The 19944-nt window shown below is 35.5% G+C and overlaps 2 protein-coding genes and 2 long non-coding RNA genes across 12 annotated transcripts in view; 3 read left to right on the forward strand and 1 right to left on the reverse strand.

The window, feature by feature from the left end:
- LOC125784859 (uncharacterized) overlaps positions 1–19944 on the forward strand; it is a 368340-nt gene that overhangs the window by 252215 nt on the left and 96181 nt on the right. The window lies entirely within an intron of this gene.
- On the forward strand, positions 61–3008 carry LOC125784861 (uncharacterized). Its single transcript, XR_007427457.1, has 2 exons — positions 61–251; positions 748–3008. It is a non-coding gene; the product is annotated as an uncharacterized LOC125784861 (long non-coding RNA).
- On the forward strand, positions 4278–10598 carry si:ch73-234b20.5 (uncharacterized protein LOC449923 homolog). Its single transcript, XM_007241054.4, has 3 exons — positions 4278–4461; positions 6098–6259; positions 9832–10598. Exons 1-3 carry the CDS (start codon positions 4459–4461, stop codon positions 9973–9975), a joined length of 309 nt encoding a protein of 102 aa, XP_007241116.1. The 5' UTR covers positions 4278–4458; the 3' UTR covers positions 9976–10598.
- On the reverse strand, positions 8486–18780 carry hnrnpd (heterogeneous nuclear ribonucleoprotein D). Of its 8 annotated transcripts, XR_007427452.1 has the most exons (9): positions 18395–18780; positions 16404–16572; positions 15631–15792; positions 15257–15388; positions 14263–14356; positions 13417–13572; positions 12515–12609; positions 12076–12177; positions 8486–11252 (listed from the first exon to the last, which is right to left on the reverse strand). XR_007427452.1 is itself a non-coding variant. In XM_022681264.2 (8 exons), exons 1-7 carry the CDS (start codon positions 18541–18543, stop codon positions 12542–12544), a joined length of 918 nt encoding a protein of 305 aa, XP_022536985.2. In that variant the 5' UTR covers positions 18544–18780; the 3' UTR covers positions 8486–11252; positions 12515–12541. The 8 variants fall into 8 exon arrangements, 6 of the variants coding, with proteins under 6 accessions (XP_022536985.2, XP_049324772.1, XP_007241113.3 ...); XR_002651459.2 differs by having other exon boundaries at positions 12076–12609; XM_022681264.2 differs by lacking the exon at positions 12076–12177 and having other exon boundaries at positions 13429–13572.

A 19944-nucleotide genomic window follows, 5' to 3' on the forward strand; every position in this document is an offset into this window, starting at 1 on the left:
TACGCGGTGGGCGTGGCTTTCTTTTCTGACGTGTTCTCCATGGGGACCTACAGAACGGCGGGTCCAGGCTATAGTTTTCACACTGTGAGGAGAATAATAATAATAATAATAATAATAATATAATAATATAATATTATACCGCCTGAAGGATTAAATATAGGAACAGAATACGCTGTGTGAAGAATTACAGTAATGAAAGTCCATTTTTCAGCGGTGGATAATGTGTGTGTGTGTGTAGCGCCGAAGTTGAGGTAATTTTACTAGCTAAATTCACAAATCATAAAATAGTCACTTGTAGCTTAGATTAACTTAACTGTTTTTTCACTAATAATGATGCAGATTTCAGACACATATAATCTAACGTTACATGGTGTCTATGGAACCTTAAAGGTCAGTCTAACGTTTATCAACATTTCAAAACGGAAAATTGGTTCAAAACTCAAATAATTTCATTTTGTTTATTTGGCATGGTCAAAAACTGCTTTTTAACCAATTTTTCCACATTTCATCCTTTTTCATTTCTGCCCTTCACAATCAGAATTTCAGGATACATGAAAAAAAACTATTTCTACCTATATTTTATTTCTATTATATTTAAACCTATACTCTGTTTTGTTTAGTTTTTTTGCATTTCTTTATCTTGTAACAAATTGTCACTGTTCAGTGAACAACAAGTATCTCCAGTTCTTTTTTAATATTTTTATTTTCAAATTCTCTTTTTATCCCATTACCCAACCCACTCATTAGAACCCCCTCTCCCATCACCAGGAAGGTGGTGGAAAGTGCAGCGACTCGGTTCCGATACATCAGCTCACAGACTCCTCGTGCTGCAGACATCGCCCTTTAGAGTGACGTGGAGAGAGAGCGCCATCTAACCACCCCAATTGTGCTCTCTCAGGGCTCCGGTAGCCAATTGGAAGCTACATGAACAGGATTCGAACTGGCAATCACCTGATCATAGTGACAGCACTCAGCTTGTTGGACCACTCGGAGCCCGAATATCTCTATTTTGTTGTTTTTTTAGTTTTTGACATAATTTAAATACATAAACTCTCTCCTACACTGTGTCAAAATTTCTTAATCAATGGACAAATATAAAATCTCTAAAATTACCTAAAATACACTCTTTATACATTGATTTCCATTGAAATTTAAGAGTGTTATCTCCCTCCTGTAAAGTTGCTGTTTTGAAGATACCTGGTTTACAATGGACACTGATAAAATGTAGGTTGGATTACACAAATAGACTTTGTTAAAAATTTCAGAAATGGAAAAATCTGAAAACTGAAATATATATATATATTTTTATCCATTTCAGACTGTGAGGGGCAGAAAGAAAAAACTTGAAAATTGGAAAAATAAATAAAACCATTTTCTCCTTTACTTACAAATAATTTTATACATTTTCAATAGAGGACAAAGAAGTTCAAGGCAGAAAAATTTTTGACAGGGCCTAAAGGAGGCAAAGGTGAATAGTGGGATAGAGGAGGAAAGGAGGGGGAGCAGGAAATGAGGTTAGAGGAAGTTAGTTAGTTAGAGAGGTTAAAGGTAACGAGAAATGCTCCTGCTCTGGTAGTGGAATGTAGTTTATTCTACTATTGGGGAAATATGTATGAGAACAGTCTGAATTACTTTGTGTGAATGCTTGGTTAAAGCTTTACTATATCAAATGGAAAAAATATATATTAAATGTTAACCCCCCCACCCAAATTAGCTATTCAAATTTATCCTAAAACGGTCAGAAAATTAGCCTAATAAACGTAACACTGACCCTTAAAGGTAAACACTCTATTCAAAAGAAATCAGTTACAGATATCATGTTCCAACACAAGAGGGCATTACTTATGTCTATGTAACAAAGCCTATCTTCGAAGCCAGAAGGGCCCAGGAATTTCACAATGTGGTTTAAACTTTCCACATGACTTTGCATTACAGTTGACTCAGAACTGCTGTTTTGGCCAGCAAGCATTAACTGTTGTGCAATATCCTGCGTTCAAGAAAGAAGGCTGTTTTAGTTAAGTGAGAATTATGTGTAGTCCAGTCAGAATATTTTGACCAGCTCTGTTTACAATATAAATGCACTTTCTAGTTAGTCCTATGAATGTTTCTTCATACATGGAGGTTTTAAACACTTAAGAATATTCCATCAACCAGAAATAACCAGCAAACAGCGTCCTGTGGGCAGCGTCCCGATGAAGGACTAGAGCAGGGGTCTCAAACTCATTTTTGCCGAGGGCCACATTGGCATATTGGCTGTCCTCTGAGGGCCAGATGTAACTTATAAATATAAGAAAATGTAACCAGATGTAATACAAAATGAATGTAATTACTCCTTAATGTTAAATAACTCTCAATATACTATTTATTCAATCAAATATTACAGTTGCATGGAAAAATTGTTGCTTGTTGCTCTATTAACATAAATCCTTTTAATTTATAAGTTATATTAACTTTGATCAAAACGTTTGATACTGAAATAAGGCTTAATAAATATAAAATCAAAAATTGTGAGCTGTGACAGATTTAGCATTTCCTCAGATTTAGCAGTTCCTCATCCAACCACTAGTCGGAGCTGCAGCTGCAGCACCACAAGCCCGCAGTCTTTGCTTAGTCAGAGCTGCAGCCCAGCCACGGGCTACAGGGCTCCGCTGAGCCAGTCTGGAGCGTTTTTAAAAATTTGTAAGTTCTTCTGTGTATGAAATAAAATAACCCCACTAACCGGATAATACAGCTCTCTACAGTTCATCTTTCAGCCCAAGCAGCTAACAGCAGCAGTTTAGAGCAGCGTCACGGAGGCACTGCTCGGATTACATTATAAACAGGTCAGTTAGCGCGCTGCTAACCTCAGGATGTTTATAACTACGGAGTTTAGTGGACACACCACGGCTGCAAGGTTAGACTGTTGAAGGCTACTGAAGACTACTAAAGCAGGCAACGCAGCGTAAGCAAAAAAAAAAACAAAAACCACACACACACACCAAAATACAAGTTAAGATAAAATATGAAAACGAACATAATAAAGCATAAATAATTAAATTGAATTGCGGGCCAGATGTATGTTTATTTTGTTAACCCGTGAGGGGCCGTATGAAACCGCGTCGGCCCGCGGGCCGCTACTTTGAGACCCCTGGACTAGAGGATGACCAACACAATCTGTGCAGCAACAGACGAACTTGTGTGAACCAATTACTGTAGAGAGGAATATCTAATAGAGTGGACAGTAAAAGGACAAGAGTGTCTAAAAGCTTCAGCAGCACTGCTGTGTCTGATGCACTTAATTGTAGGACAACACCAGCATAATAAAGTTATTAAGTTATTATTTCTATTTTTAGTATATTTGATCTCATTATTAAGAGCACAATTATGATTGTAATTTTGAGGCTTAAGTATGACTAAAACATTGGACTAAAACATTTATTTTGGGCCTAATTAGGTACAGATGTTTTCTGATGTTTTCTAGAAATCTAAGAATTTATATCTGTAAGAAATGAATTCCAGTCTGTTTGTTAACATTCACTCTGTTTAATATGGTTTTAGTCCCTGTGAAGCCAGTATTTGAATTATGCATTTAATCTTAAATCAAGAGAAGGTCATTTTCAGGTATGTTTTTGGTTTGGTTTTATTGATATGTGGATTAAACACAGTGTTCGTTATTAGATGTCCCCTAAGTCCTGGTTTTGAATCTGAATACATGAAAACTAATCTTCATTTGTTTACATTTATTCATGTGTATGATTCAATATGCCACACCCCTAGTATACAGCGAAACAGGTACAGGACTACAGTATGTAATTATAGGAATAGACAGCTCATCAAGTGGACAGTGAGTGTAGAATCAAATACAGTATGTGGTCATAATATTGTGTGTCATAATTATTACTGTGTATGTACAATCCTTCCAAGCTTTTCTATACTAATCACTTGTATTCGGCACAGAATAGGACTAATACTTTACCCCGGTTACCCTGAGTACCAAAACAGTAAGAAGCTTAAGACACCTTGACAAAACAAGTGGCGAGTGACCTCATTTTATTTATTACTTTCCAGCACTGCAGTACCTTTGTTACTTACCACTCCTCAGATAAGAACAGTGGCCTTTGCCCAGCTGTATGAGAACACTGAGGGCTACTTCAGGTGCTTACCCAGCAGGTGGTAGGTCCAGCCAAGGTGACGTGGTTGGTGGTTCCAAACCAATAGGCAGCCTCTAGTTATCCGGCTGTGGTTAATGTACAAGCTGGCTGGGAGGGGCCAACGTGTGTGCAAATGAGTTCTGAAGCCTTCCTGCCTGTTTCATCAGGCGCATGTTGAAACCCGCAGAAGCCTCAAATAGACTCTGTGCTGTGTGCTGTATTTTTTGTGGCAGTTATAGAGTTATAGAGCTATAAATTTGGGTATGAACTATAAGCTTTTGATTTAGAGGTATTTCGAGAATATAAAGGACATCTGGAAAATACAAACATGGTAAGTCATTCTGATCTCTCTTACTTACTATTTGTTTGGTGACTGTACAGTTATTTGCTTAAGGTTAAAAAGAAACCTGCTCCTCACCTCTGTTGACAGTACAAGTGGTTAAAAACATAGAGAGGCATAAAATAAACACAAAAAAGTGAAACAAAGTCTGAACAGATTATAAAAATAAAGGTTTCTACATTATAGAGTGCTGAGAACTGAGAAAAGCTGTCAAGTAAATCTGTTTGAAGAGATTTTAGAGTTTGTAGAGGTTGGCTCTTCTAACATATGGCTGTTGAAGAGGAAGTCGATGGTTCACAGCGGAGGGAAGTGAAGGCATAATGTCAGCGAGATGTCACTAGAGGAATGTCACAGCTTGCAAAAAACAAGAAAAATTCAGCTTGTCAATGCAGTTAGAATAAATATTTTCACAAGATCTATTTTTTAGTGTGTTGTAAGCAGACCTCGATAGTAATAGTGATGTAGAAAGCTGTAGTATCATACTGTAACTGAAACAGCATCATATTATGCTAACTGAACCTAAATACTGAATGTCAGTGACAACTCAGTATAGTATTAAATTACTGTCCCATTTAAATTATGCTTTTTAATGTAAACATGTTAGAAACCAGTTTTCCATACTCACACTAGGCCTAGGCCTAGGCGACATAAGGATTTTATTAGTGAACTTTGGGCAAACCACTTGACACTGTAATTTAGTCAAGGCTGCTCTCTGAAACAAAGTTATTTCTCCAAGAAGAACATTAAGTTTCATTTAACAACTGTTCTTAAGAAGGAATTTCCCAAGTATTTTCTCACAAAATGTTATGGGTGATATGTATCTGTTTCAAAGTTTAAAAATACAATATTTTTAAATCATTTTTGGATTATGAACCTTTCCCCTGGTTGTAATTGGGGTTATAAACATATAAATGGAATTTTGTAGTAATGAGTAATGAAGTATACAATTGTGTATATAAATATAAAATTTAGACAAAAACCGAGGCTGGCCTATGTATTTATGTTTGTATAAATGTATGTATGTATGGAAGAATGTAAATGAGTATTTTTTCATGGAACTGTATCTTACCATAAGTAAACCATGAACAGTAACTGGTCATATATATTTTTTTAAATGTATTAGATGAGCCCTTCCTACAAATATGTTTTTTTAATTTTATTATTATTTATTATTTAAATGTTACCATAAAAACAACTAGTTTTTTTTAATGGCTAAACATTGGTTTATTTGACCTGGGATCATCACTGCTGTTTTTTACAGTTGATTCCTCAGACATTCATATATGATATACATTTTAAGGGCTTTTCTTAAGAACAAATAAAAAAAGAAAATTCATATGAATAATACTGGTAAATAAAGCCATATTGTTTTATTAGAGATGTGTGTTAATGAGTTTGAGGAGCTTTTTAAGCTTCACACACAAAAAAACATGTATAGGTTCATCACACACATCTCCAGTAAAACATGGTTCTTTACTGGCCCAAAAGTTGTTATTCTATAGCATTGCTCAAAGAACAGTTTGTAACAGTGTAGGTCTAATCGAAACCAGTCCTAAGTGAAGAATAACAGTAGAATGATCCCTCTGAGATGATGTTTGTCTGTCTTTTGTTTGCATTCTCTGTGTAGTCGGACAAGAGCACACAACCCCAGACACCAAGCAAGATAAATGAAGTACAGGACCAGGTCAATGAAGTCAAAGTTATCATCAAGGATAACATTAACAAAGTGCTGGAGAGAGGAGAGAGGTTAGATGACCTGATTGGAAAAACAGATGATCTGCAGGCAACTGTGAGTAACACATGTTAAGATCACTTATTTTTTATATTTTTAAAATATTTTAAAATTTTAATTATTGATACTCATGCTTACTTTTAGTGGCAGTGCCCAATAGGGGTGGAATTGGTAAATTGAATTAAGAAAATTTTGTAATTGTGATCCACATTATACAACCCCAATTCCAAAAAGTTTGGTGGCTGTGTAAAATGTGAATACATGTAAATAAAAAAACCAAAATGCAATGATTTGCAAATCTCATAGAGCCACATTTTATTCACAACAGAACATAGAACACATATCAGATAAAAAAAATAACAACTGTAACAAAGGATATAAAAAGACCATTTTAAAGAGGCTCAATCTTTTAGAAAAAAGACAGTAAAGGGTTTACCAATCTGAAAAAAACGGTCTACTAATAATTATGGAGCAATTTCAGAAAAAATGTAAAAATGTAAAATCACTAAGACTTTGGATATCCCACATCTACTGCCCAAAATATCATTAAAGGGGACATGAAACACTTCAAGTATTTAGTATAATTCACAAGATGTATTTTCACTCTAACAAATCTGATAAGTTTAACAGCTGTCAGTGAAACAGAATTAAAATAATAACCAATCTAAATCTCATTTAAGTAAGTAATCTCAAGTACGGGCAGCGCCATCTTGTCTCAGTGCTGAAAGTGACGTCACGAGGTTGGTTCTCGGACGCCTCACTACTATAACCTATGAGCCTACAGTAACTTTAGTTCCTCAATTAATAATAAAAGCCAAACCAAAAATCGTTGCAAAGCGATGCAACACGTTTGTATTGCCCCTGGGTGTAGTAATACTGGGAGTAGTGAAATTTAATAGTGTGAGGAATGAGAAAAATTCACTTTCACTTTCATATCTCGCCTCTAAAGCAGACAGCTGTTCTTCAGCGCGGGCTCGCAGCTCTGAAGCGTGAGAATCCTCCGGTTAGCTGCAATGCTAGGGGTTAGGAGCGAGCACTTTCTAGACCAGGACTATATGAAGGAGAGGGTTTTGAGTCAGGAGCTTTAGTGCCGGATAAATAAGCTGAAATCCGAGACTTTTTTCCTCTGATCAGCTGGGATGTACAGACTGTCCGACTGAGTAACATCACTATGAGAGCAGCAGCTGTACGAGCCGCAGAGAACGAGCCAAACAACGCGCTCATCCAGCAGAGCAGCGAGAGGTATTAACGTTAACTTACCGACAGCTCAGATAAACTGACAGTTTAAAGATAACATAGCTACCGTTAGCTATTTATCTAGCTATCTTACCATAGTTAGACAACGCTCGCTAACTAGCTAACGCTAACTAGATGAAGCTAGCTACCCAGTAAGCCTTCTAACTTCTAAACTGAACGGTTTATCAACCAAACACCGCCTGGGTGTTTCAATATCCACTTAAATCATGTACATTTCATGTCTTAATGAACTCTGGACTTTACATGCTAAATGTATATAAACAAGTTAGTTAACGCGATGGCAGTACCTGCTGTTGACTGGCTGCTGCAGGGTTCTGCACGGACCTCACGTAGAGATAATAAACACCCCCAAAACGTCTCTCTCTCTCAGAAAAACATTTGAAAACTTCTGCTCAGGTTTATACAGGAAATATCTCTGAGTAAATGCTCCACTTTAGCCTAGTTCAGCTTCGCCTTCATCCATAATCTCCACAAACAATAAGCCCTTTTCCACTAGTTATGTACCTGGGCTCTGCAACCAACCAACCTCGTGACGTCACCAGCGCTGCACGGGCAACATGGCGGCGCCCTAGCTCAAACGTAACAAACATAAATATATTATAACTTAGTGAGTAAACATTTGATATAAAAAATTCCCCCCCAAATAAATTCCATTATATTTAATCTCTTAGAAAACGTGTACAAACTGAAATGTTTCATGTCCCCTTTAAAACATGCAGATAACCGGAGACGTCCCTGTGTGCAGGGGACAAGGCCGACAGTCAGTATCTGGAAAAAAGAAGCCATGTGTTAAAACCATCCAGAAATGCTGTTGTGTTCTCTGGGCAAAAAAAAAGTGTATAATGTGGATATTAGACGTACTTAAAGAACATCATTCAACTGCAAATTTCATTACATAGAGTTTAATTAGTCCTGATTCATAGATGGAGTGCTGTACAATTTTGAATAAAAAACAGTACAAAGTATAGGATGGTATTTATTAGTTTTTAATTATCTGCTGCTACATATACATTTTTTTCAATGTACATTTTGTCAATATATGTCAATACATATTGTGTATAATAAAAACATCTTAAAATATTTAGAAATAATAAAATGTTCACCATTTTGCTTACCACAGTACACAATATTGTTTGTAAAAATGGCTCGACAGGTTGTTTACATGTGTACACGATTTACAAGCACTTCATAATCTGGTTACTCCAGAGTTTACAGGAGTAAGTAAATATTTGGGGTTTTTTTTGCAATCATTCAATAAACTCACAGAATAAGACTAGATGTCATGTATAACTTCATGGTGTGGCTTTTGTAAGACATCAAGCTGCAATATGAACATACATCAGCTAGAAGATTGAGGGCGTTTTCACACTATTCCCAAAGGACAGACTTGGGGATTGTTTGGGGGAGGATCTCATTCTCTCTGGTTTGTTTTCACACACGCAAACTTTTTCCAAACTGTGAATCAATTGCGTAATTCTGTACCTCATTTTTCTTTGTGTAGTTTTATAAACGCTTTGGTGGATGACCGCTTTTGTATAAAAATACTTGAGTGGCGAGGAACAGAGCTTTTGGGGTGCATGACATTCCATCATGCAGGAGCTCCTCTAGACAAGCATCCATCCACATATTAAAAAAGTTTATCTATGCAGGCCAAAATCAATACACAAATGTGGGATTATTACAGTACCATCGCTTCTGCCCTGTCACAGTATGGATTTATTAGGTATTAAGTATTATTACACTGATGGAAAGGGAAATAACAGAAATAACCCAGGCGATCCCTAGACTACCGATTTTAGGAAGACCCGGGATCAGTACTCCGGAACGCTCCCAGATTCGAAAGCAACTTTCACACTTCACCAAACTTACCAAACCTGCCGAGAAAGCGCACCCAGGTCCGGAAAAAAAGGGCTAGCATGAAAACGCTCGCCTTATGAAATTTATTCATCCGATTTTCAGACTTTACTCCGACTCAACCCTATACATTTTTGCTCAATGTGCTCAGACCACATTTGAGTCACTCTATTTTATTAAGAAGGTGTTGATCTTAAATCAACCTGATTGTGCCATCTCAGATTGATGTTAGAAAAAATATATCTTTTGATTTTTTTATTATTGCCCCTAAACAAAAAAAAAAACAAAAAAACTGTAAATATTCTATTGCTGTTTTTCACAAGGATGTTAAAGGGTTGAGAAATCAGAATATGTCTATCATGACGACTCAAAAAAGCTTACAATAATCATATTATGAAGTGCATGTAAACACACTCAGTGATCAGTAGAAGTGATTGTTATTTAGCTACTGTCGTGTACATTATCATCACTTGCATCACTTTCCTTCTATAATTGTATGTGTATACACTCTCTACCAGGCTGACTCTTTCCAAAGGACATCGGCGAGGGTTTCCAGAAAGTTCTGGTGGAAAAATATGAAGATGATGATTATAATCGGAGTGATAGTGCTTATCATTGTCGTGCTGATCATTCTTCTGGCAACAGGAGTGATTCCCTCATAACATAATCACCCTTTCCTGTTTCCTTATTGAGGAGAAACACATGAAGCAGACTGCAGCTTATATTTATATGTTCTTGTTTTTTTTGTTAATAGGTCTTAATTTTTTCAATTGTTTTGTTTCCACATTTTCAATTTCACATGAAATGAAACGTAATGCGTGATGTAAATATAACTGATATAAAAACGTACTTTCTGTAAAAACAATTGTATATATACAAAATTCCACTCCCTTTTATAGAATTATTTACTTTGAGACTAAGCACTGTGAGTTTATATCACCTTTATTTGCAGATAAAGTAAATCACAAATCAATGTTTCTGTTCTTGAGTTCCATCAGACACTACAAAATTGGAGATTACACTGCTGAAGTTAATTGTTACCTATAGATAGCTTCCTCCAGACCTTTGAAACCTGTATAGCTGTAACTTGTTATTATAGGTGATTCATTCCAAGTCACTTCCTAAGAAAAAAAATGAAAGAAGGAAGTTTTTGATTGTATTTTTTTTATTATTTCATTTTGGACTTTGCATTTTATACCATTTATTTTATGAAGTAAATATATTGTAATAGTTAGCTTGTATATTCCAATGTCTCACTCCAAATGAAATGAAATTAAAGCTTGCATTCCTGTCTTTCTTTGAATTTGGACAAGACTTTAACTAAACTGATGTTTACCCCAGGAAATACTGACTGGCTTGTAAATACTGTTCATCATGTAAGACAACAGATGATAACACTGGCAATAAAGAGAGTGTGGAATGCTCACAAGGAAGAAACTTATTTCACATACACATTTTATTATTTCGTCCATTGCATCTCTCAATAGTTTATGCTATTCTGTAAGCCTATTTGAAATTAATAATAATAATATTATTATTACTATACGACATCTGTACTCATTTTTTTCTAATAAATACTCACTTTAGAAAATTACAAATGATTTGCTGTTCATGAAGCAGTAGCACAACACTTACACAAGTTTAGATCCACAAACATAAACAGAGCTTAGCATATAAACTTAACACAAAACAAGAATAGGTTTTTGACTACAGCAAAGCGTGTTACACTGTCTTAGGGTGTGTTACTGTTTTGTTCATCAATAATATCCACCTTTATCAAACATCTGGCAAAGACAAGCTCTACTGGGCGTGGCCAGTAGCTGCGGTTAAAATGAAGACCTTTGTTTTTGTCCTTTCATTAACACTCCATTATAAATATTAGCCTTGACTTGACTACGATATACTCCATCAACGTTCTCCTCGAACCACACTGCCCCACCTGAAAGACAGGAGAGAAAAAAATACTAATCAAATTCAAAAACGTGCAAGAAGCAAATATCCTCTAAAATGTTCAAGAACTCCAAAATTCTAAATAATGTAAAATACAATAACTTAGAAATCCCCTTTGAGAGAAATTTTTATAATCTTAAAATGTAAAATTAAGATTAAAGCCATTCACATAATATGAAGAACATAAATGTCTTCAGTGGTTTATAAAAAAAAATCACAATAACAGAAACATTACATGCAACTTTCTGGCGCCATCTTTTCCCCCAAGTTTTGCAACGATTAAAAAAAGAGAATTTGTTAGGTGAAATTAACATTGTTTACAAATGAAAAATTTTCAACGCTGTCAGTAGAACAACACACAATACAAATACGAAAAAATTAAGCACTTCTCCGACGTAGTGGTGTCCAAGTAAAACCAGGTTTTAGCTCATGGACTACTGGGTATTACTGCTACACGAGCTATAAATAAGGAAAAGCAAGCATTACAGGTAAGATTAGATTAGATTTGATTAGAAGTGCATATATTAACACTGGAAAGTCCAGAGAAGGCTGTATCCTTTGAAAAGTAAACAAATATTATTATTAATAATAAAATTTTAAGACTGTTGATGTATTTAACCATTACTTGATGTGCCTGTAAAAAATGGCATTATAAAATTACAAAAATAGACTGAATTACATAAAACAAATCCAATGAGATTTTTAAAAAGGAACACAATAAAAGAGATGGAGAAGCTGGAAGTATCCGTTACGTATTTTTTTTTTCTTTGATTTTTTTGACAATTCATATACAGGATGTTGGAAGACCATACCAAATGGGAGCATTCGAGAGCGTACGCCTCTCGTACCCTGTCCGCATTGAGCGGGCCTGAGAGAATCGGGAGGTCAGCTCATGGCCTGCAAGGAAGTCCCCGCTGGCAGGTACAAACAAGGTCAGAGTTAGGAGACAACATTCTTCTTTTTTTCTCTTTCGTTGTAAATCCTTATTTTCTGGTACCCATTTAGCAGTACTGTACCTGTTATTTTTTACTGTTACAAAAAAAATGTCAGGAAACAGCCAAAAACCAGCTGTTACATTATTGCCAAAAGACTGAAGTCTCTATGTTACCACTACAGTAAAGCACTTGAGGGTGCTGTAAAAAACTTTAAAGAAAAACAAAATTAAGCAAAATACGTTAAATAGAAAGGTTAATGTAGTATACATTGTCTGCTAAGGATGGCTTGTGATAAACAATATAAAAAAAAACATACCTGTATCTACTTTTTGGAGTTTATGTATTAGTACGGCTTGTAACTGTTTTGGTGGCCACCTCGCCTTGGAGATTTGCCGTAGCCACTCTGCTGGTCTGCAGGTTGAGCAGAGAACAGAGAAGACAAGCACAGCTGCTGTTAAATCAGTTAAAAACAAAAAAAACGTGACAATTGTTGTGACAATAACTGAGAAAAATACAAACACACCATACAAAAACATGTAAATTTAGCCATATCTATATACGCTTAATATTGCTCTCTTTATTATTTTAATTCTATTGAATATATTTTTTTCTGCAGTTCTATATACATACATAAATATAAAATAATTCAATTTAAATTCAAATCAATGTTAATTGTGAGAACTTACAGGATACTTACTTTATACTGTATTCAAAAACATACTTTATTTCAATTATACAGGGAGACAAAAATATTTAGAATAAATTGGAGATTTTTTTTAAAAAATAGTTTATTTTGTTCTAAAAAAATGGCCATTGGCTAGTTGTCATTACCGCATGGCCTACAGATGTACATTTTGAATTCTTGTTGGGTCTCAAGGCACTTGTGACAAAGGAGTTTTGAAGGTAAGACATTTCCCTTTCCCCATCCCATATATTCTATACAATAAATATTGTACATTAATGTTAAAGCAAGATTCCCCCTGCAAGACAGTCAAAAAGAAAAAGAAAAAAAAAACACAAAACAAACAAACAAAACAAAAAAACCCCACATGAACCATCTAAACGTCTGTGTTTAAAGCTTAAGGCATATAATGCATGCAAGTGAATTGTGCCTAGGTAATTTAGTGCACAGTTGTCATTATACAGGTCCCAGAACAATCCATGATGCATTATTTCCTTAGAGTTTCTTTCAGTGTTTTCACAAACAGTATTACATACTGCTGTAGTCACCATATCCGTAGTAGTTGTTGTAACCCGAGTAATCATAGCCCCCGTATCCACCATAGCCTTGATTGTTGTAGCCGTAGTTTCCGTAATTTCCATAACCTTGATTCCAGTAATTGCCGTAACCCTGGTTCCAATTCTGATTAGGTCCTGAAAAAGACAAAGGAGTCATAAAGGATATATGTTACATGGTATGTATGCAGACAACAAAGCAGATGTACTTTAGTAAAAGCGTATTATTTAAGCTATTTAAGTATGAATTTTATGACAGAGGAGATTCTACAACTATTGTACCTACAGTTCTGGAAAAAAATAAGAGACCACTTCAGTTTCTAAATCAGTTACTCTGATTTTGCTATTTATAGGTATATGTTTAAGTAAAATGAATATCGTTGTTTAATTCTATGAATTACGGACAACATTTCCCCCCCAAATACCAAATAAAATAGTCAATAGAGCATTTATTTGCAGAAACTGAGAAATGGCTGAAAAAAACAAAAAAGACGCAGAGCTTTCAGACCTCAAATAATGCAAAGATAAGTTCATATTATAAAGTTTTAGAGTTCAGTTATAGAGTTCAGAAATCAATATTTGGTGGAATAACCCTGGTTTCTAATCTCAGTTTTCATGCATCTTGGCATGTTCTCCTCCACCAGTCTTACACACTACTTTTGGATAACTTTATGCCACTCCTGGTGCAGAAATTCAAGCAGTTCAGTTTGGTTTGATGGCTTGTGATCATCCATCTTCCTTTTGATTATGTTCCAGAGGTTTTCAATTTGGTAAAATCAAAGAAGCTTTGTATCTAAACAGTACTCAGTACATATAAACAGTACTCACCCCCTCTCCCCCGACCTCTGGATGGGTATCCACCTCTTCCACCCCACTGCTGCTGCTGGTACTGCTCCTTTGACATGGCTACCTTGATTTCACACTGTGTGTACAACAACAAAAAAACAGCAAGAGATGAGCATTAAAGTTTTGCCTTAAAGACACATTTGAAAAAGTATTAGTTTCTAAATCCTCCTTTTCTTTAAATGGCCAGAACCTGTCAGGACCACCACAGAGCAGGTATTATGTGAGTTATTCTCATTCTCAGCACTGCAGTGACACATCGACACAACATGGTGTAATTAGTGTGATTTGTGCTGGTATAAGTGAATCAGACAGCAGTGCTGCTGAATTTTTACACACCTCAGTGTCACTGCTGAACTGAAAATATTCTACAAACCAAAACTATCCAGCCAACTGGATCCTGTGGGCAGCATCTACAAGGTGGAGCAGGTGCGGCATGAAGGTCCAATAGAGTGGAGAGGGTTTACAATCTCCAGCAGCACTGCTGTGTCTGATAACTTCGAACCACCACAACCTACTTGCTCTGTGCTGTTGCTGTGGTGGTCCTGTTCATTAAATAACAGGGTGAAAGGAGAATATTGATAAAGTATGCAAGGAAACAAATACAGGACTAAAGTCTGTAACTACTATAAAACTACAAAGTTTTATATAATCCTCTATAACCAGACACGCTGAAAAATAAAAATGGACAGAGAGTGTAGTAACAAGAAAGAGGTCATAATATTCTGATTGGACTGTGCACATGTGTATGTGTATACACTGCTAATCTATCCTTAGCTTTGTCAGTCAAAACTGATTTCAACTATAGACATCCAACAGCTAACATTAACAACATGAGTTTGAGTTTCAGCAGGAAATGCTTTCTGTAAACACTGAATGCTTAATATTAAGTGCCTGCACACCTCTATGTCTATTAGAAACAAGATCTATAATAATGTGTTAAATCAGCCTGCCACCTAGCTGTGACATGTGACTATACCTTGCTAAGGCCAATGTTATGGTACTTCTTTTCCATGATTTTCTTTACTGGCTCCTCTTCCTTGAAGGTGATGAAGCAGAAACCACGCCTTTTGTTTGTCTTGTTTTCCATTGGCAACTCAATTGACTCTACCTGCAAACAAATAAACAAAATCTCGTCATTTCTGTAGTATCTAACCTTAACTGGAACTCTTATTTTTATTTTATTTTTATTTATTTCAACTTTTTCCCCATTTTCTAACAATTTAGTTAGGCCAATTGTCCCACCCATTCAGCTGCTACTCAGCTGTATATGATCTCCCAATCATAGTGGCGGAGCTTTAAACTGTAAAAAAACTTTAAAGGTAGCTTTTTTTTTTTTTTTTTTTTACACACCTCTCCATACGCATTAAAATACTCTCTGATCTTCTCCTCAGGAGTATCTGGCGAAAGGCCACCAACAAATATCTTCTTCACAGGCTCTTTGGACTTCATGGCTTTAGCTTTTTTCGGGTCAATGACTTTACCATTAAGCTTGTGTTCTTTCTGCTGAATTACCTGCAATCAACAGATGACAGTAGACAAGTTTAAGTTCCATATCATACAATAAACAATCCAGATGATACAGACATCAAAAACCAGTAGAAACTGAACTGTAAAGAACAGTGTTTTTTATATTCAGTTCTGGGGCTCTGCAAAGTTTCAGGTGAATAAAGCATAAAATCTGTTATTGTCACATTGCACACAGAAATATTTATTTGGTCATTTTTATTACAAATATATAATCCCAATATCGATAAACGCTACATAAAAATTGATACGGATGCCCACAATGGCTGTCTGTAGCTACAAAAATAAAAAAATATATTTTCCAGTTACTGCAATGTGCCCTAGTTCTTCACTTAATGTGGTTTGCTCTCTTTAAAGGGCCATAAAGTTATATGTTAATTTCGTGGCTTGAGTGCTTTAGAGCTCTACAGATCTGCAAAAGGGGTCACCATTTCTACAGATTTCATCAGTTTAGCTACTGAGAAGAGTTAAATGAGGTGTTCTTTAGTATTGTTTAAACCCTAGAAACCTGCCACCACTCCAACCCCTTGCAGAAAAGAACAGTAACCCCTGGTCTAGAATGACCAAAATATGAGTAAGAGCATAACAAAGGACACTACCTTTTCCACGCTTTCAGCCTCTTTAAACAGCACAAAGCCAAAGCCTCTGGATCGTCCAGTCATAGGATCTAGTTTTAAAGTGCAGTCTACAACCTCCCCAAACTTGGAGAAGTAATCTTTAAGGTCCTTCTTTGTTGTGTCCCAGCTCAACCCTCCAACAAACATCTTCCTGTAAAAAGACAAAAGAGAATATGGCAAATGCTGTTTCCATATTAATATACTTTTAATAGGGGAGGCAGGCCTTTAAGCTATTTCAATTTTATTTTCTTTAACTTTAGGTGATTGAGAAAGGGGATACACAGTTATGCTACTCTTATTCTGTCAGTGCTGTAAAAAAAAAGCTAATTATGTGTAAAAAAAAAAAAGTGTAAATAAAATGTTTAACCACTTATTTACAAGCCTGTCAAGTCAAATTAAATCAGGTTCATTGCTAAATGACATTAACACAGGTGTAAAAGTGAACATCTTTGGTGCCTAGACCCTCACAATTAAAATAAAAATACAATAATAAAAAAAAACAATAAAAAACCATGTATAACCAAAAACTTAACACTATGCATACATTATTATGTTTCCAACATTTAAATAAAAAATAAGGTATTTTTTGTGTCCAAAAGAAGAATAGGGTGCAAGAATAGAGTGAAATGTTTGTTTCTTCTTCTTTGTCCTTTTTTTTAATGACCACAGATAAAAAGAAAGATTGCACAAGGCTGACTGTAAGGAGAGCAAATTTCAACATAAACTAAAAGCCAAATCCCAGAGGAAAGAGGAAATTTAATCATCCAAAAACAGCAAAACAGGACACATAGTAACAGACATTATGGTTTTATTATATATGAGAAACACAAAATTCACAAAACAAAATAAAACGTGTCTGTCAATGAAATGTTTTAATCTAAGTTTGCGTTATTAACAAATAACAAATAAATTAAAAAAGTAAAAATAGCTTGAAATTCAGGCGTAAATTCAGACTGGTCAAATTAGCCTACATTTACGCATTTTTGCAAAAAAAAAAAACCCGTGTAAAAAATCTAATTATCATAGCGTGTAATGCAGAGATTAGGTTATCTAGCTGCGCCTGTGTTTTAGCAACGACTTCACTGGCGTTTCCAACGCCGGTAAAATAAAGCTAACTAACGTTAGCTTAGTTAACTAGCTTTAGTTAATTACTTTCCTGCTAATTAACGTTATATAAAAGTTTTCCCATTATTAACGACGCTGTTTAACAGAGTTTGTGGGGGATAGTTTGCAAATATATACACAATATACGCATTAAATTAATAATAATTCGTTTCATTGGGTAGAAACTTGCTAGCATTCGCTATCTAGCTTTGCAATGAATGCAATGTGGACAATCCAGTTCCAGAAAGTAAAGATCCTTTCCGGGATTTTGTTCTAACTAGGGCAGCCCTGCTGCAACGGAAACGAATTCTGCAGGGCTGACCAGGCAGTTGGAGCAAAATCCTGGAGTAGATTTTCACTTTTTGGGAAAAGTGAGACTGGTTGACTGGTGGACTGGTTTAACAGCTTTGGTTGGACAAGTGGCTGTATAAGCACACCGAGACTCTTTGTAGAGGTTTGTAGTAAAAATAAAGACTTTTAAGTACTGATATATTTAATCTCTAATACTAAATTTACAGTAAGTACCGAATAATTAGCTTGCAAATGTAGCTGGACTATAAAAAAAATCCTGGAGCAGATTTTTCACTTTCTGGAACATTTTTTTTTACTATCTTTTTTTTTTTTTTTTTTTTTTAGCTAAAATGACAACTGGCTCAGATATAATCGCATACACACCCCAAAGAGAGGCTTAAGATGCAAATACAGACTTTAAAGTACAGATATTTCTAATTATTTAAGAATAAATGTCATATTATTAGCTATTATTAGGCAGATAGCTAGCGTTAACTAGCTATAGCTAGCCTACATGCTCAGCCACCATACAAAGCTCAGGCTTCTCCACCACCTCTATCATGAGCCCCACTTCTTACCCTTCATCCTCCTCATTTTTACTGGCATCAATCTTCGATCCTTCAGCGTCTCCTGATACACCGGCATGTATCTGTTCTTCTCCACCCCCCTCCCCGTCCTCCTCCATCTTCATACTCGGGTCTTCCAGGCCAAACAGCTCCTCCGACATGTTTGGTCGTTTTCTACGGGAATCTGGCAACTAACTACTAATGTTTCTGCTAACCTGCTTCTATACTAATCACCAGCAAACTCAGCTAACACAGATTTGCATCTACTCTCTTAGAAAATAATAAAAACTGATTTAAATCCCGGCAGGAATGTAGCCTAGCTAACCTATAGTTGATCGGTTTTGCCAGCTGTCAACTCCTCGTTGCCACACACCGGTGTCCTGACGAATTGTGTTACCCCGCCAAACCGTGCTACCCTAGTGTGTACTGTATATACAGCTCTGGAAAAAATAAGAGACCACTTCAAAATGATAAGTTTCTTTGATTTTACCAAATTATGAAGCTGGATGATCACAAGCCATTAAACCAAGCTGAACTGCTTGAACAAGAGTGGCATAAAAACTGGTCGAGGAGAACATTCCAAGAAAATACAATAAAACCAGGGTTATTCCACCAAATATTGATTTCTGAACTCTTAAAACGTTATGAACGATATGAACTTTGAATTATTTAGGATCTGAAAGCTCTGCATATTTTTGTTATTTCAGCCATTTCTCATTTTCTGCAAATAAATGATCTAAATGACAGTATTTTTATTTGGAATTTGGGAGACATATTGTCCGTAGTTTAACGAAAAAAAAAAACAACTATGTTAATTTTACTCAAATATATACTTATAAATAGCAAAATCAGAGAAACTGATTTAGAAACTGAAGTGGTCTCTTAACTTTTTCTAGAGCTGTAGATAGATACATAGATGGAGGGGTAGATTTTTATTGATGGCTTTGGGAGGGTTCCCTCTGCGAAATAAATTTTCCAGCAGCATCATTACAGTAGACACAAAAATAGATAAAATAAAAAATATAAAAAAGCTACGAAAAAAAGTAAGAAAAGAAGAAAAGGTGTTGCATCATTGCATATTTGGATAAAAATAAATTAAAATATGTTTATTTTTAAAAAAGTATCATATTAGGTATATTTAGAAAGCCTACATTAATGTATCAGGGTAAAGTTAATGCAATTTAATTAAGATTAGTATTTGTATGTATACGTTTTATTATTATCAACTGCCATGTGAAATGCTTTTTAAAATTCAAGCAGATATATTTAATGCACAAAAATGCATTAAAAAAATAAAGTGCTGGTCCGCGCATGCGCAGTGCTGTAAGAAACACATATCGATGGGTAGCAGAACTCTGCACAACACCGACGCTGTCGCACAAAATGGTGGCACAGAGCGAAAGGAGAGGACGACGGCAGCCAGTGTAACTTTCTCAGTGTTTATTCTGCCTTTATTTCACTCTGAATAAAGTTAAGAACCATTTAAATGGATTTGAAGATTGGCCTGAAACCAGTTTACCCATTTATTGATAATATGGAATGAGAATAAAATCTTTAAATTA

This window comes from Astyanax mexicanus, chromosome 20, assembly GCF_023375975.1.
Source record: "Astyanax mexicanus isolate ESR-SI-001 chromosome 20, AstMex3_surface, whole genome shotgun sequence".
Lineage (NCBI taxonomy): Eukaryota > Metazoa > Chordata > Actinopteri > Characiformes > Acestrorhamphidae > Astyanax > Astyanax mexicanus.